Source organism: Coregonus lavaretus, assembly GCF_964263955.1.
Source record: "Coregonus lavaretus genome assembly, chromosome: 25".
NCBI classification, from domain to species: Eukaryota; Metazoa; Chordata; class Actinopteri; order Salmoniformes; family Salmonidae; genus Coregonus; species Coregonus lavaretus.
This window is the reverse complement of record NC_140012.1, coordinates 29,495,314-29,511,826: the sequence shown is the minus strand read 5'-3', so window position 1 is coordinate 29,511,826 and position 16,513 is coordinate 29,495,314. Positions and strand designations below refer to the sequence as shown.

General features: G+C 43.7%; 1 protein-coding gene across 1 annotated transcript in view; it reads left to right on the top strand.

Moving 5' to 3' along the window:
• Positions 1–16,513, top strand: part of LOC311100886 (serine/threonine-protein kinase WNK4-like) — a gene marked incomplete at its 5' end in the record, with an annotated part of 83,973 nt that overhangs the window by 56,791 nt on the left and 10,669 nt on the right. Inside the window, 8 exons of the mRNA XM_084141879.1 lie at positions 121–209; positions 390–609; positions 5,463–5,883; positions 8,974–9,155; positions 9,331–9,410; positions 10,740–10,875; positions 11,858–11,974; positions 12,953–13,117. Of these exons, the coding sequence (XP_083998005.1) occupies positions 121–209; positions 390–609; positions 5,463–5,883; positions 8,974–9,155; positions 9,331–9,410; positions 10,740–10,875; positions 11,858–11,974; positions 12,953–13,117 (1,410 nt within the window). The remainder of the gene's footprint in view (positions 1–120; positions 210–389; positions 610–5,462; positions 5,884–8,973; positions 9,156–9,330; positions 9,411–10,739; positions 10,876–11,857; positions 11,975–12,952; positions 13,118–16,513) is intronic.

Here is a 16,513-nt window from a genome sequence, read left to right as displayed (position 1 = left end):
ATGTGCAATCTATACATTCCCCTATGTTACTCCTATGTCCCCTAGGTTACCATAGGTTACCTTCCATTTTAAACCAAGCAGGTAAATAACCAATGCTAACCAGATTGCTTCTCCTCGCAGGGGATGAAACCAGACAGTTTTTACAAAGTCAAGGTCCCAGAGCTCAAAGAGATCATCGAAGGATGTATCCGGATGGACAAAGATGAAAGGTATTGGGCTATTGGGCTTCTCATAATATCCTTACATTACATAAAACATGAGATATTACACAAATGGTGAAATGAAATTCCAGTCGTTCTGCTAAGAAAACTATATATCAAATCCTTTGGTGTACAATTAATGTGTCAAATTAAAAGGAATTGAATAGTTATATTATTCCTTTACCTCAGGTACACCATCCAGGATCTGCTGGAGCACATGTTCTTCCAGGAGAACAATGGCGTCCATGTTGAGTTGGCTGAGGAGGACGACATGGTGAAGTCAGGCCTGAAGCTGTGGCTCCGCATGGACTACACCAAGAAACTCCACGGGAAGTACAAGGACAACAACGCAATCGAGTTCCTGTTCGAACTCTACAAGGACGTGCCAGAGGAGGTGGCGCAGGAGATGGTGAGCAGCTCACGTTTCAAGTTGCAAGTTTATTTACCATATTGCATGTAATACATGCACTGTAAATCTTACTCAGAGCAGAGCTCTCAGCAGAGCATTGAAAACAGTAAGAAAGCCATGATATTGGTATACTGTATCCACTCCCTTTGGTACCACTCATGAGGTGATAACTGTTTCAGTAATAGGCCATGTGGGAAAGCAATATGGCCTACCACTGGGTATCTTCCCACAACACTTGATCTTTGCAGTTACCTAACATCATGTCCTCTTTTACCTTTACTTCCCCTACATTAATGATTAAAAGAAGAGTTTCCAGTTGTGGCTCTCACAAGCTAAGGACCGGTGGAAACAGCTAAGTGTAATACTATAGCTATTATGCAAGTAGATAGTAGAATCAGCTTACATATTGTTGGAGTGTCGGTGTTGTACACATCCATTCTTATTTTTAGAGACAAACAAAAAAGTGACTCTTACATATCCAGACACTGTATGTATAGATAGCAAACCATGCAGTGGTGTTAATGAGTACAGGATGAGTTGAAGAAGGAATATCCTGTATAGATTCAGATGATATAGATATCCTATTTGCAACAGACCCCAACCAGCAACATAGTTTATGATTTGATTACAATCATGGACATACACTGACATATGCTTAGGCTGCAGACAGCGTAGTGTGTTAAGGGCACAGGTCAGCGTTTAATCATCAGCGGTAGAAATGTGAGAGGAGAGCGTGGCTCAGGAAGATAGCAGAGGTCAGGGCTTTAATAATATAATGGCTGTCTCTCGGACGGGATGCATTACGAAACAGCTTCTCCTTGGTTGTGTCCCAAATGGCACCCTATTCCCTGTATAGTGCACAACTTTTGACCAGGGCCCACACACTAGGGTGCCATTTGGGACGTAGCACTTGTGTCCTCCAGCCCCTTTAGCAGAGGTCACTTTTAATGAGAAGGACCCGGCCTGGCCACCAGCCACAATTCCATACCTGTTGCCTTTTCATCAAGATCCCATATATTATCATCCAGAACAGGGTTTCCCAAAGTCGGTCCTGGGCCCCCCCCCGGGTGCACGTTTTTTACCCTAGCACTACACAGCTGATTCAAATAACCAACTCATCATCGAGCTTTGATTATTTGAATCAGATGTGTAGTGCTAACAGCGTAATCTGACTAGGTGTTGAGCGAGGGTATAGAGAGAGGAGGGAGGCAAATGACCAACTTTCGTTACATCCCAAATGGCACCCTATTCCCTATATCAGGGGTGTCAAACTCATTCCACGGAGGGCCGAATGTCTGCGGGTTTTTGTTTTATCCTTTCAATTAAGACCTAGACAATCAGGTGAGGGGAGTTCCTTGCTAATTAGTGACCTTAATTCATCAATCAAGTACACGGGTGAAGCGAAATCCCGCAGACACTCGGCCCTCCGTGGAATGAGTTTGACACATGTGCCCTATATAGTGCACTACCTTTGACCAGAGCCCTATGGGCCCTGGTCAAAAGTAGTGCACTATATAGGAAATAGGGTGCCATTTGGGACGCAGCCCTTGTCCTCCTGGCCGATCTGAGACTGGAACACTGTGTTCTGAGTGGGACAGGTTTGGATGTAACACCATCCTTTAAAGGCCTACTCTGTGATTTACAGCTGTATCTTTTACATTGATTCTTGAAGCATATCAAAGGGCCTCAGATCAAATCAAAATCAAATCAAATGTTATTGGTCACATACACATATTTAGCAGACGTTATTGTGGGTGTAGCAAAACGCTTGTGTTTCTAGCTCCAACAGTGTGGTAATATCTAACAATTCACAACAACACACACAATACACACAAATCTAAAAGTAAAAGAATGGAATTAAGAAATATATAAATATTAGGATGAGCAATGTCGGAGTGGCATAGACTAAAGTACAGTAGAATAGAATACAGTATATACATATGAGATGCGTAAAGCAAAAATATGTAAACATTATTAAAGTGACTAGTTTTCCATGATTAAAGTGGCCATTGAGTTCAAGTCTATGTATATAGGGCAGCAGCCTCTAAAGTGCAGGGTTGAGTAACCGGGTGGAAGCCGCTTAGTGATGGCTATTTAACAGTCTGATGGCCTTGAAATAGAAGCTGTTTATCAGTCTCTCGGTCCCAGCTTTGATGCACCTGTACTGACCTCGCCTTTTGGATGATAGCGGGGTGTACAGGCAGTGGCTCGGGTGGTTGTTGTCCTTGATGATCTTTTTGGCCTTCCTGTGACATCGGGTGCTGTAGGTGTCCTGGAGGGCAGGTAGTTTGCCCCCGGTGATGCGTTGGGAAGACCGCACCACGCATCAGCCCCTACATACATAGACAGCATCTGCTCAATACATATTGATTATCTACACAGCAAATTACAAGACTAGCGTTCTGTCCAGGGGGTGTACAGGTCTACTATTTTTTTATTTGATCACTGTTGTCGCAGATAATTTTTCTGCGCAGCAGGAAATGCAAACATGTAGTGTATTCATGCTTTAAAAAGACTTCTAAAGTTTGTAATTTTCCCTTTAAATTGTCAGACATCAACCCCTACAAAAATTTAAATGTATTATAATCCACATGTCCTGTTGCTGCAGGATTATTTTCCTGCTGTGAGAAACTGGTCAAATTAAGATAGCATATACAGTGGGGAAAAAAAAGTATTTAGTCAGCCACCAATTGTGCAAGTTCTTCCACTTAAAAAGATGAGAGAGGCCTGTAATTTTTATCATAGGTACACGTCAACTATGACAGACAAAATGAGCAAAAAAAATCCAGAAAATCACATTGTAGGATTTTTTATGAATTTATTTGCAAATTATGGTGGAAAATAAGTATTTGGTCAATAACAAAAGTTTCTCAATACTTTGTTATATACCCTTTGTCGGCAATGACACAGGTCAAACGTTTTCTGTAAGTCTTCACAAGGTTTTCACACACTGTTGCTGGTATTTTGGCCCATTCCTCCATGCAGATCTCCTCTAGAGCAGTGATGTTTTGGGGCTGTCACTGGGCAACACGGACTTTCAACTCCATCCAAAGATTTTCTATGGGGTTGAGATCTGGAGACTGGCTAGGCCACTCCAGGACCTTGAAATGCTTCTTACGAAGCCACTCCTTCGTTGCCCGGGTGGTGTGTTTGGGATCATTGTCATGCTGAAAGACCCAGCCACGTTTCATCTTCAATGCCCTTGCTGATGGAAGGAGGTTTTCACTCAAAATCTCACGATACATGGCCCCATTCATTCTTTCCTTTAAACGGATCAGTCGTCCTGGTCCCTTTGCAGAAAAACAGCCCCAAAGCATGATGTTTCCACCCCCATGCTTCACAGTAGGTATGGTGTTCTTTGGATGCAACTCAGCATTCTTTGTCCTCCAAACACGACGAGTTGAGTTTTTACCAAAAAGTTATATTTTGGTTTCATCTGACCATATGACATTCTCCCAATCCTCTTCTGGATCATCCAAATGCACTCTAGCAAACTTCAGACGGGCCTGGACATGTACTGGCTTAAGCAGGGGGACACGTCTTGCACTGCAGGATTTGAGTTCCTGGCGGCGTAGTGTGTTACTGATGGTAGGCTTTGTTACTTTGGTCCCAGCTCTCTGCAGGTCATTCACTAGGTCCCCCCGTGTGGTTCTGTGATTTTTGCTCACCGTTCTTGTGATCATTTTGACCTCACGGTGTGAGATCTTGCGTGGAGCCCCAGATCGAGGGCGATTATCAGTGGTCTTGTATGTCTTCCATTTCCTAATAATTGCTCCCACAGTTGATTTCTTCAAACCAATTTGCTTACCTATTGCAGATTCAGCCTTCCCAGCCTGGTGCAGGTTTACAATTTTGTTTCTGGTGTCCTTTGACAGCTCTTTGGTCTTTGCCAAAGTGGAGTTTGAAGTGTGACTGTTTGAGGTTGTGGACAGGTGTCTTTTATACTGATAACAAGTTCAAACAGGTGCCATTAATACAGGTAACGAGTGGAGGACAGAGGAGCCTCTTAAAGAAGAAGTTACAGGTCTGTGAGAGCCAGAAATCTTGCTTGTTTGTAGGTGACCAAATACTTATTTTCCACCATAATTTGCAAATAAATTCATCAAAAATCCTACAATGTGATTTTCTGGATTTTTTTTTCTTAATTTGTCTGTCATAGTTGATGTGTACCTATGATGAAAATTACAGGCCTCCCTCATCTTTTTAAGTGGGAGAACTTGCACAATTGGTGGCTGACTAAATACTTTTTTTCCCCACTGTATGTGTACTTAAGTACACCAAGCTGTCTCATGCTACAGAAACAGGAGGTAGGCTCCTTCCCTATGAGCCTTTCTACATTTACATTTGAGTCAATCAAGTACAAGGGTTGAGCAAAAACACACAGACACTCGTGCCTTGCTCAAGGGCACATCAACAGATTTTTCACCTAGTCGGTCAGGTTTTCAAACCAGCGACCTTTCAGTTACTGGCCCAGCGCTCTTAACCGCTAGGCTACTGACCACCCATTGGCTCAGACAAGGCATACACAGTCGTGATGAGCTTGACGTCTTTTCATTTCATGATGTACAGATGTAGGATCTTAATTTTATAACCCTGTTGCAGGAGAATTTAAAACGTGTAGTGTATTCAAGGTTTTAAAAGGCTTCTGAAGTTTTAAACTTCCACTTTGAAATTTCAGACTTGATTTTCCCTTACAAAAAATGTATCAACATAACATAATCCACATAATAATTCACATTTCCTGTTGCTGCAGGATTATTTTCATGCTGTAGCAAATGGGCCGTGAAATGTTCCCTGTTTGTCCCAGTATTGTGCCCTGACTCTGCTATGTCCCTTCCTTGTCTGTCTCCCAGGTGGTGCTGGGCTTCGTGTGCGAGGCCGACTTCAAGCTGGTGGCCAAGGCCATCCGGTACCGTGTCAACGGCATCAAGCGCCAGCGGGAGAAACTGCGCCGCCTCACAGAGAAGAAGAAGGAGGCCATTGAGGAGGAGCCTGAGCCTGCACCGCAGCCGCCCTCCCCGAAAATCAACAGGTCTCCATCAACATTGGAGACTCCTCAGAGCCCCATCCTCGTCCCCACCCCGCCCCCCACCCTGGCCCAAAGCCAGGGTCACCCCCGCCCGAACCCTCTGACCCACACCCTGTCCCCCGTCAACAGCTCTCTGAGCATCAACTTGGGCATCAATGCCAGCTTCATCCCTGAACCAGAGGAACCAGAGGCAGACCAGCACCAGCACTTCCAGGTCCACCACACCAGCTGCTCCTCGGCCAACTGTGAGAACACTTAACTTAACCTTCAGCTGATTTAGGCTGTGTTTGCGTCCCGAATGGCACTGTATTCCCTATATAGTGCACTACTTTTGACCAGGGCCCATAGTAGCGCACTATATAGGGAATGGATAAGAGCGTCTGCTAAAATTACTGAAATGTAAAAATGATTAAAATGTAATAGAGTGCCATTTGGGATGCAGAATTAGACTATATCACATGTCACAGTCTCACTGGTCAACAAGGTCTATTTTCAACCTTGAGACCGGGTGTGGCATTTCAATAGCTCTCTGAGGTTATAAAAGCAATGTCCATTATGGCAGTATTTGGCAGTATTTGTTGATTTCATAACTGTTGTTGTGCTGAATGGCCCTGACTAGGCCCTGAGAGAATGAAATATGAGCCTGAGGATATCTTAATCATTAAGTCCTAGATGGTCTTACCTCTCCAGTTGAGTGTGTGTGTGTGTGTGTGCGTGCGTGCGTGCGTGTGTTCATGTGATTGTCCTCAAATGTTTTCTAGTGACCAGCAGGAAGTCTATTAAAACTCTCTTTGACTGTAGGTCCCAAATAATTCATGTTAATCTAGTTTCGATATTGGAGCTGTGTTCTTCCACATTTGTCATTGTGTACTCACCATGGTGTTAATCAATAGTGAATCCTCTGAGTCCTCTCCGTGTGTGTGTGCACACTAATAAAAAATGCTGGGTTAAAAACAACCCAATTTGGGTTATTTGGTAAACCAGCACTGGGTAAATATTGGACAGAACACACGCTGGGTTATTTTGACTCAGCCAGTTGGGTTGCTAGAATAACCCAACATGTTGGGTTGTTGGAATTAGCCAAACATGGGTTAATTTAACCATCAGTTGGGTTTTTATTCACTTTCATTCTGGGTTGACCCAGCAGCTGGGTCTTTTTAATGTAATCCATAGGTTATTTTCAGGAGGCGTGGCCCATAAGTGGCGTAGCTTTCATGTAGTTATTTTTGGCCAGCCGTGAGAGTAAGTGTAATTCCTGTTAATCATGTTACATTTGTACACTGAACAAATATTTAAACACAACATGCAATTTCAAAGATTGTACTGAGTTACAGTTCATATAAAGAAATCAGTCAATTGAAATTAATTCATTAGGCCCTAATCTATGGATTTCACATGACATGCATCTGTTGGTAACAGATTCCTTAAAAAAAGGTAGGGGCATGGATCAGAAAACCAGACAGTACCTTGTGTGACCACCATTTGCCTCATGCAACGCGACACATCTCCTCCGCATAGAGTTGATCAGGCTGTTGGTTGGGTTGTGGCCTGTGGAATGTTGTCCCACTCCTCTTCAATGGCTATGCGCAGTTGCTTGATATTGGCGGGAACTGGAACACGCTGTCGTACACGTCGATCCAGAGCATCCCAAACATGCTCAATGGGTGACATGTCTGGTGAGTATGCAGGCCATGGAAGAACTGGGACATTCCATCTTCCAGGAATTGTGTACAGATCCTTGCGACATGGGGCCATGCATTATTATGCTGAAACATGAGGTGATGGCGGCGGATGAATGGCAAGACAATGGGCCTAAGGATCTCGTCACGGTATCTCTGTGCATTCAAATTGCCATTGATAAAATGCAATTGTGTTCATTGTCCGTAGCTTATGCCTGCCCATACCATAACCCCACCGCCACCATGGGGCACTCTGTTCACAACGTTGACTTCAGCAAACCACTCGCCCACATGACGCCATACATGCTGTCTGCCATCTGCCTGGTACAGTTGAAACCGGGATTCGTCCGTAAATAGCACACTTCTCCAGCGTGCCAGTCGCCATCTAAGGTGAGCATTTGCCCACTGAAGTCACTTACGACGCCGAACTGCAGTCAGGTCAAGACCCTGTCGAGGATGACGAGCACGCAGTTTGTGCAGAAATTCTTCGGTTGTGCAAACCCACAGTTTCATCAGCTGTCCGGATGGCTGGTCTCAGACTATCCTTCAGGTGAAGAAGCCAGATGTGAAGGTACTGGGCTGGTGTGGTTACACGTGGTCTGCGGTTGTGAGGCTGGTTGGACGTACTGCCAAATTCTGTAAAACGACGTTGGAGGTGGCTTATGGTGGAGAAATTAACATTAAATTATCTGGCAACAGTTCTGGTGGACATTCCTGCAGTCAGCATGCCAATTACACGCTCCCTCAAAACTTGAGACATCTGTGGCATTGTGTTGTGTGACAAAACTGCACATTTTAGAGTGGCCTTTTATTGTCGCCAGCACAAGGTGCACCTGTGTAATGATCATGCTGTTTAATCAGCTTCTTGATATGCCACACATGTCAGGTGGATGGATTATCTTGGCAAAGGAGAAATGCTCACTAACAGGGATGTAAACAAATTTGTGCACAACATTTTTGAGAAATAAGCTTTTTGTGCATTTGGAAAATGTCTGGGATCTTTTATTTCAGCTCAAGAAACATGGGACCAACACTTTTACATGTTGCGTTTATATTTTTGTTCAGTGTAAAATCATTATACATTATTATGTATATATTGTAACAAAGTGGTAACTATCCCAACACTGGGATATGCATAGGCTCTTGAGGAACTTATGTAAGCCTCATTAACGCTACAAAAGTGTCAGTGTTCAACCTTAAAGGGCAATCAGCAGTTGCTAGATCCATTTAGGACTTATTAAATAATGATATGCACCCATTGATTCTTGAAGAATATAACTTATAAATGCCTCATGAGCTTAGTTGAACTATCATACCCCATCAGAACCCAAAATATAAGCTTGTTTTACTACAATGTTTGTAAACAAAGTAAATGTAAACGAACACTGGATCGTCAGTCCTTTCATCCATAGCTCTGTCTATGAATTTGAGAGTGGTTACATTTCTCCAGCCCCATCCCTCAGCTTTTTACCCAGCATCAACAACCCAACCTTTCTATTTTAAAGGAGAACAATCCAACTAAGTGACCCAATGCCTGCAACCCAGCAGTTGGGTCATCCAAACAACCCAGCGTGTGTGTGCGTCACGTCAGTGAATGCGGCCCTGCCTGGTCAGTCACATGCTCATGGCTCATGTCTCATGTGTTTGTTGTAACAGCTGACTGTGAGACAGACGGCTATCTCAGCTCCTCTGGTCTCCAGGACCCCCTGGAGATAGCGGTCAGCCTCAACGGGTCAACCCTGATCCCTCCCACGCCGACCCTGAACACTGGGACAGGGACTACCGCCCTCAACGGACACCCTCACCACCACCCCATCCCAGCCCTCCGCTTTCCCTCTGTGAGTGAATGGGACAAATAGTGAGCTAGTTATCCAAGTCTAAGAGTAGTAGAGAGGGGATGACTAGCAACTCTACCTGAACTGTCCCTGTTTGTTTTTTAATTACCATTATACACTATGTTTCTGTGTCTGTTGCCTTATGCTTAACTGTCCCCTCTCCTTTTCCCGTTTGTAGAGTATTGCAGTATTGGGTAATACGGAGCATGGACACTCTGGAGGACGTGCTCCCAGTGGTTTCACCTCACCTGTGGACAGGTACGCTCCTCAGCCTCTTCCCTAGAATAAATACTTTATTGTCTATTTTTATTAGAAAGAGACTGCCTTTCCCATCACACCCAGACACACACACGTACACACACACACGCACGCACACACATACACACACACTCGTTGAGAGGCACAGGGTCAGTCAGTGCCGCATTCCTTGATCTGTTTTTGGGGGTGCTTCCAGCAGCAGTGGAATACACAAACAGACCCCCAGTTGCCAGGTTCCTATTCCACCCTCTAACCTCTAGGCTTCATACGCCTCCGTACACATCTGTGTGTCCGAATAGCAGACTGATCTGAGGGAAACAACAGCCCCTCCCTAGTCTAGTGATTGAAGAACAATGGACTTTGAGGTTTCTGTCTGTTTTACTTTAGTATCAGATGTTTCTGGCTAGGGGGTGTTTGTGAGTGCGTGCGTGCGTGCGTGCGTGAATGCGTGTGTGAATGCGTGCGTGTGCCTGTGTGTGTTGTCATCTGGTTCCCATTCTGTCTAAGGTATCTTGTGTTCCAAAACATCTTCAGCGTGTGCTACTAATGAATCTATACACGGCGATTAGAAAGATTATACTTTAGTTCGCAAGTGGGAAATACATTTTTACAGTTAGTCAGCAAAAACACTACTTAAAAACTGAAACTCAACACCAATACATAAGACCAAACAAGTATGTCATAAACAAGAAGAATGTAAACAAAAACATTTCCATTTCCCCATTACCTCCATCCTGAGTGGGTGAACAACCAGCTTTGTCCGCCGTGAACTGAAGTTATCAAAAAGTACTTCAGATTTTAGAGGATGGTTAGAAAGCTCAGTGGAACCTGCCAACCAGGAGAGCATCTGTCTGTAAATCTTTGCTGGAGTGGTGGATGGAGGGAGGGATAAATCAGGGACCACGGCACTAAGAGACCGAGGGGACTGAATTTAAGCTTTTTTAAAAAGTAATGCATGTTCTCCCAGGCTGTGTAACATGCACTTTTACATTATATAAAAACTACACTGCTGAACAGAATATGTGGATTTGTTGTTCCTTTACTATGACTGTGTATTTGTTTTCTATAGGAGATTTGTCCCAAACGCTGTAGGCCCATATTACAGCACACTGATGTTTACTATATCCTCACATTGGGCTTTATTTGGCATGTATAACGGTCTAGCTCTGTTTCCCAAAACTTAGAGATCCTGTTTTGGCAGCTGGTTATTTCAATTTCTTCCTCATAGCATAGCATATATTAACTCATAAATGGCTGCAACACAAAATGCACCAGTGGTGTTATGGCAGTTATGACACAAATTCACTAACATATCAATCATCTTCACAGCTACACATCCGACATGACCTCGGGTTTGAGTGACGGCTACGAGGGCCTATCAGAGAGGAGTGGCAAGACTGCTGCCAGGCGCACGGCTGGCAAGCTGTTCTGGAGGAGGGCCCGTTCAAGACTGCGGATCACTGGAGTAAAACAAATCAATCAATTAATCAATCAAGACTATTCTATACAAGTGATTGTCAAGTCTGAAAGTCCACAGTTAGGGCCCATCCCAAATGACACCCTATTCCCTATATAGTGGAGGAATAGGGTACCAATAGGTTGCCATTTGGATATGCATACTTTGCAGTGTTTCTCCTATATTAATTTAGCAGCAACGCCCCATAAATCGTCACCGCCACTCAAAATAATATGATTACATTGTATTATTTTGGGGGAGATATTCTGCTGAGACACGCTTTTAAGCATTTGACACATTTATTTACATTTTTTATGATTCAGCCTATTTATTTAAAGCTGCTATGCTGCATCAGTTGGGCTACAGGTTGTAATGCTTTTAAAGGGAAAATTATATTTCAGATGGTGTCAACATAATTAAATTTTCATTCATTTTGGGATAGAATGTCCTTTTAAAAAGTAACCAGAAGTGACAGGTTATGCTGATGGTACAGTATGCTCTTGTGACCAGAACACCTTGTCTCAATGGCCTGGGGAAGCAGAAACAAACATTTACATTTTAGTCATTTAACAGACACTCTTATCCAGAGCGACTTACAGTAGTGAGTACATACATGTTCGTACTGTTCCCCAGTGGGAATCAAACCCACAACCCTGGCGTTGCATCTGCCATGCTCTACCAACTGTGCCACTCAGACCATACTCTACCTCATACACATACAGTAGGTGCATGTATGCATACACACACACACACACACACACACACACACACACACACACACACACACGCATACACACACACGCATACACACACACACACACACACACACACACACACACACACACACACACACACACACACACACACACACACACACACACACACACACACACACACAGAGTGCTCTATCTTTGTTCTGCTGCTTCCCCAGTGTCTTTCTATTCTACATAACATAAACAAACTAACACTGGTGGATGGTGTCTCTGTGCAGCTCTCTGACAAAGACGACCGGGTGGTGGAGTGTCAGCTGCAGACTCACAATGACAAGATGGTTACCTTCAAGTTCGACCTGGACGGAGACAACCCAGAGGACATTGCAGCTGTCATGGTTAGTTGTCACCTCTAGGGTGTGAATAGCCTTAGGTCATTTAGGGATTTATTTAGTTGAATCATCTGCATATCATTGTTATGAAGTTATTGTCGTAAAAAAAAAAACGTTTACACAAATTATCAGTGATGACAGTCATATTATTATCTCTGTGTGACAGACTCATTATGCTGAAGGAAGAGCCTATAAACGCAGGACAAATGAAGCACAATCAGCTTATCTTAATGGCAGAGACCCCTATCTACTCCTGTCTCACACAGCAGCACAGACTCTACATTCCACTTCCAGTTAAAACACTCTTGTCTCTGTGTTTCTGTGTCATGTAGCTTTATCTTGGTTAGGGGGATGTGAGGCAAGAAGATAAGCAGTTTACACACGTGTGTCTAATTTAGTTTTGATTACGAACTTGGGGAGGTTCTGGCGTAGGGATACACAAAGCACGTAGGCATGATGAGGTAGTGGTATTTTCGGCTTCTGTTGGTGGTAGATTCTAGAACGTTGTGTTCACTGAGTGTTCTGTTTATTCCGACTCTGAATGAAACACAGCAAGCTTTTGTTTAGGCCAGTCTTGGCACAGATCTGGTCAGGTCTCATAAATGCCCCTATTAGTGCAGCACACCAGCACTATACGAGCTGAATTAAGACATGCTGACAGGAGAGCCAACCTATTCACCACACCACACCCCACCACCCAACCACCCAAACAACCCACAATTCATAGAATTTGCACCACATACACTCAGACTGCTTCAACAAATTAGTATACTATGAAGGTTGGACAAGAAGCCACTTATGACACAATACACAATAACTGAAGATGGAAGGACAGATGGATGAACGGAAGGATGGACAATTAGACAGACAGGCAGGCAGACAGACAGACATATATTATCAATGTGTTATTATTAGGTAATTAATGTTATAATAATTTTGTTATTCATGTGTTATTAATGTGTTAATTGCGTCTGTATTTTACAGGTTCACAATGAGTTCATCCTGCCAGCAGAAAAGGAGGGGTTTATCCACCGCATGGGTGACATCATCAAGAGGGCGGAGGCTCTGATGAAGGAGCACATGGGCCACGTGGGCGGCAGCCATGGAGCACCACGCCCACAACACCACAACTCACTGTCCGCATCCCAGGTAAGTACCACTACTAGTACCAATACCAGTAACAGTACCAGTACCAATACCAGCTCTGGGTTCCCACATCACCAAAACCATTTCACTGACTTTCAAATGTTCAAATGTTCACAGACTCTGCGTCATCATGGTATGTACTGCTAGCTGTGTGGTCATATATTGAGGAGGAATCTTATGTGAATTGGGTGTGAATCCTCTTGTGGATTAGGTGTGAATGTACATACATATTTTCATTTCCTTTTGCGGTCAATGTATTTTAGGGAGCTATAGGGAGCTATAGGGAGCTATTGGGAGATTTAGGGAGATTTAGGGAGCTATAGGGAGCTTTAGGGAGATTTAGGGAGCTATGGTGACCTATAGGGAGCTTTAGGGAGCTATAGGGATATTTAGGGAGCTATGGGTAGCGATAGGAAGCTTTAGGGAGCTATAGGGAGCTTTAGGGAGCTTTAGGGAGCTATAGGGAGATTTAGGGAGATTTAGGGAGCTATGGAGAGATTTAGGGAGCTATAGGGAGCTTTAGGGAGATGTAGGGCGCTATAGGGAGCTTTAGGGAGCAATAGGGAGCTATAGGGAGCTTTAGGGAGCTATAGGGATATTTAGGGAGCTTTAGGGAGCTTTAGGGAGATTTAGGGAGCTATAGGGAGCTATAGTGAGCTTTAGGGAGCTATAGGGAGCTTTAGGGAGCTATAGGGAGCTTTAGGGAGCTATAGGGAGATTTAGGGAGCTATAGGGAGCTTTAGTGAGATTTAGGGAGCTATAGGGAGCTTTAGGGAGCTATAGGGAGATTTAGGGAGCTTTCGGGAGCTTTAGGGAGCTATGGGGAGCTATAGGGAGCTTTAGTGAGCTATATGGAGCTATATGGAGCTATAGGGAGCTATAGGGAGCTATAGGGAGATTTAGGGAGATTCAGGGAGCTATGGGGATATTTAGGGAGCTATAGGGAGATTTAGGGAGATTTAGGAAGCTATAGGGAGCTTTAGGGAGCTTTAGGGAGCTATAGGGAGATTTAGGGAGCTATAGGGCGCTTTAGTGAGATTTAGGGAGCTATAGGGAGCTTTAGGGAGCTATAGGGAGATTTAGGGAGCTTTCGAGAGCTATAGGGAGATTTAGGGAGGTATGGGGAGCTATAGGGAGCTGTAGGGAGCTATATGGAGCTATAGGGAGCTTTAGGGAGCTATAGGGAGCTATAGGGAGATTTAGGGAGCTATAGGGAGCTATGGGGAGCTATAGGGAGCTTTAGGGAGATTTAGGGAGCTTTAGGGAGCTATAGGGAGCTATGGGAGCTATATTGAGCTTTAGGGAGCTATAGGGAGCTTTATGGAGATTTAGGGAGCTATATGGAGCTATAGGGAGCTTTACGGAGCTATAGGGAGCTTTAGGGAGCTATATGGAGCTTTAGGGAGATTTAGGGAGCTATATGGAGCTATAGGGAGCTTTACGGAGCTATAGGGAGCTTTAGGCAGCTATATGGAGCTTTAGGGAGATTTAGGGAGCTATAGGGAGCTATAGGGAGCTTTAGGGAGCTATAGGGATATTTAGGGAGCTATGGGGAGATTTAGGGAGCTATAGGGAGCTTTAGGGAGATTTAGGGAACTATAGGGAGCTATAGGGAGCTTTAGGGAGCTATAGGGAGTTATGGCTAAAGAATAAAGACATAGAGTAAGGGAGCATTTGTACATTATACATTACATTAGTTTAAATACAATACCCCCAGCTGTGCTTATCCTGGGCAGGTCATAAATATGTTACAAGTAGAAGAGTGTGTTTAGTATGGGCCTAGTGGGGAAAATGCCTAAGAGACAGGAGTTATGGAGAAAGTGTGCTCTGAACAAAAGCAACAGGAGTAATACTGTAATCAGGACTAAAAAGCTCTTAAACCTCCATATAAATCCTATGACGTCATTAGTGGAAGTGCACCACCATGCCTCCCTCTTTCTTCTCCCACCCTACGGTGTGTACACTAAATCAAACCAAAATCAAATAAAATGTATTTGTCACATGCTTCGTAAACAACAGGTGTAGACAAACAGTGAAATGCTTACTTACCAACAATGCAGAGAGAAAAATAGAAAAATAATATAAAGATAAAAACACGAGGAATAAATACACAATGAGTAACAATAACTTGGCTATATACACGGGGTACCAATACCGATTGGTGTAGGGGTAAGAGGTAATTGAGGTAGATATGTAAATATACACTACCGGTCAAAGGTTTTAAAACACCTACTCATTCAAGGGTTTTTCTTAATTTTTACTATTTTCTACATTCTAGAATAATAGTGAAGACATCAAAACTATGAAATAACACATATGGAATCATGTAGTAACCAAAAAAGTGTTAAACAATTCAAAATATATTTAATATTTGAGATTCTTCAAATAGCCACCCTTTGCCTTGATGACAGCTGTGCACACTCTTGGCATTCTCTCAACCAGCTTCATCTCAAATGCTTTTCCAACAGTCTTGAAGGAGTTCCCATATATGCTGAGCACTTGTTGGCTGCTTTTCCTTCACTCTGCGGTCCAACTCATCCCAAACCATCTCAATTGGGTTGAGGTCGGGGGATTGTGGAGGCCAGGTCATCTGATGCAGCACTCCATCACTCTCGTTCTTGGTATAATAGCCCTTACACAGCCTGGAGGTGTGTTGGGTCATTGTCCTGTTGAAAAACAAATGATAGTCCCACTAAGCCCAAACTAGATGGTAAGGCAGAATGCAGTGGTAACCATGCTGGTTAAGTGTGTCACAGACAGTGTCACCAGCAAAGCAACCCCACACCATAACACCTCCTCCTCCATGTTTTATGGTGGGATAAACACATGCAGAGATCATCTGTTCACCAACACCGCGTCTCACAAAGACACGGCGGTTGGAATCAAAAATCCCCAATTTGAACTCCAGACCAAAGGACACATTTCCACCGGTCTAATGTCCATTGCTCGTGTTTCTTGGCCCAATCAAGTCTCTTCTTCTTGGTGTCCTTTAGTAGTGGTTTCTTTGCAGCAATTCGACCATGAAGGCCTGATTCACACAGTCTCCTCTGAACATGTTGAGATGTGTCTGTTACTTGAACTCTGTGAAGCATTTATTTGGGCTGCAATTTATGAGGCTGGTAACGCTAATGAACTTATCCTCTGCAGCAGAGGTCTTCCATTCCTGTGGCGGTCCTCATGAGAGCCAGTTTCATCATAGCACTTGATGGTTTTTGTGACTGCACTTGAAGAAACGTTCAAAGTTCTTGAAATGTTCCGTATTGACTGACCTTCGTGTCTTAAAGTAATGATGGACTGTCATTTCTCTTTGCTTATTTGAGCTGTTCTTGCCATAATATAGACTTGGTATTTTACCAAATAGGGCTATCTTCTGTATACCCCCCCCACCCCCACCTTGTC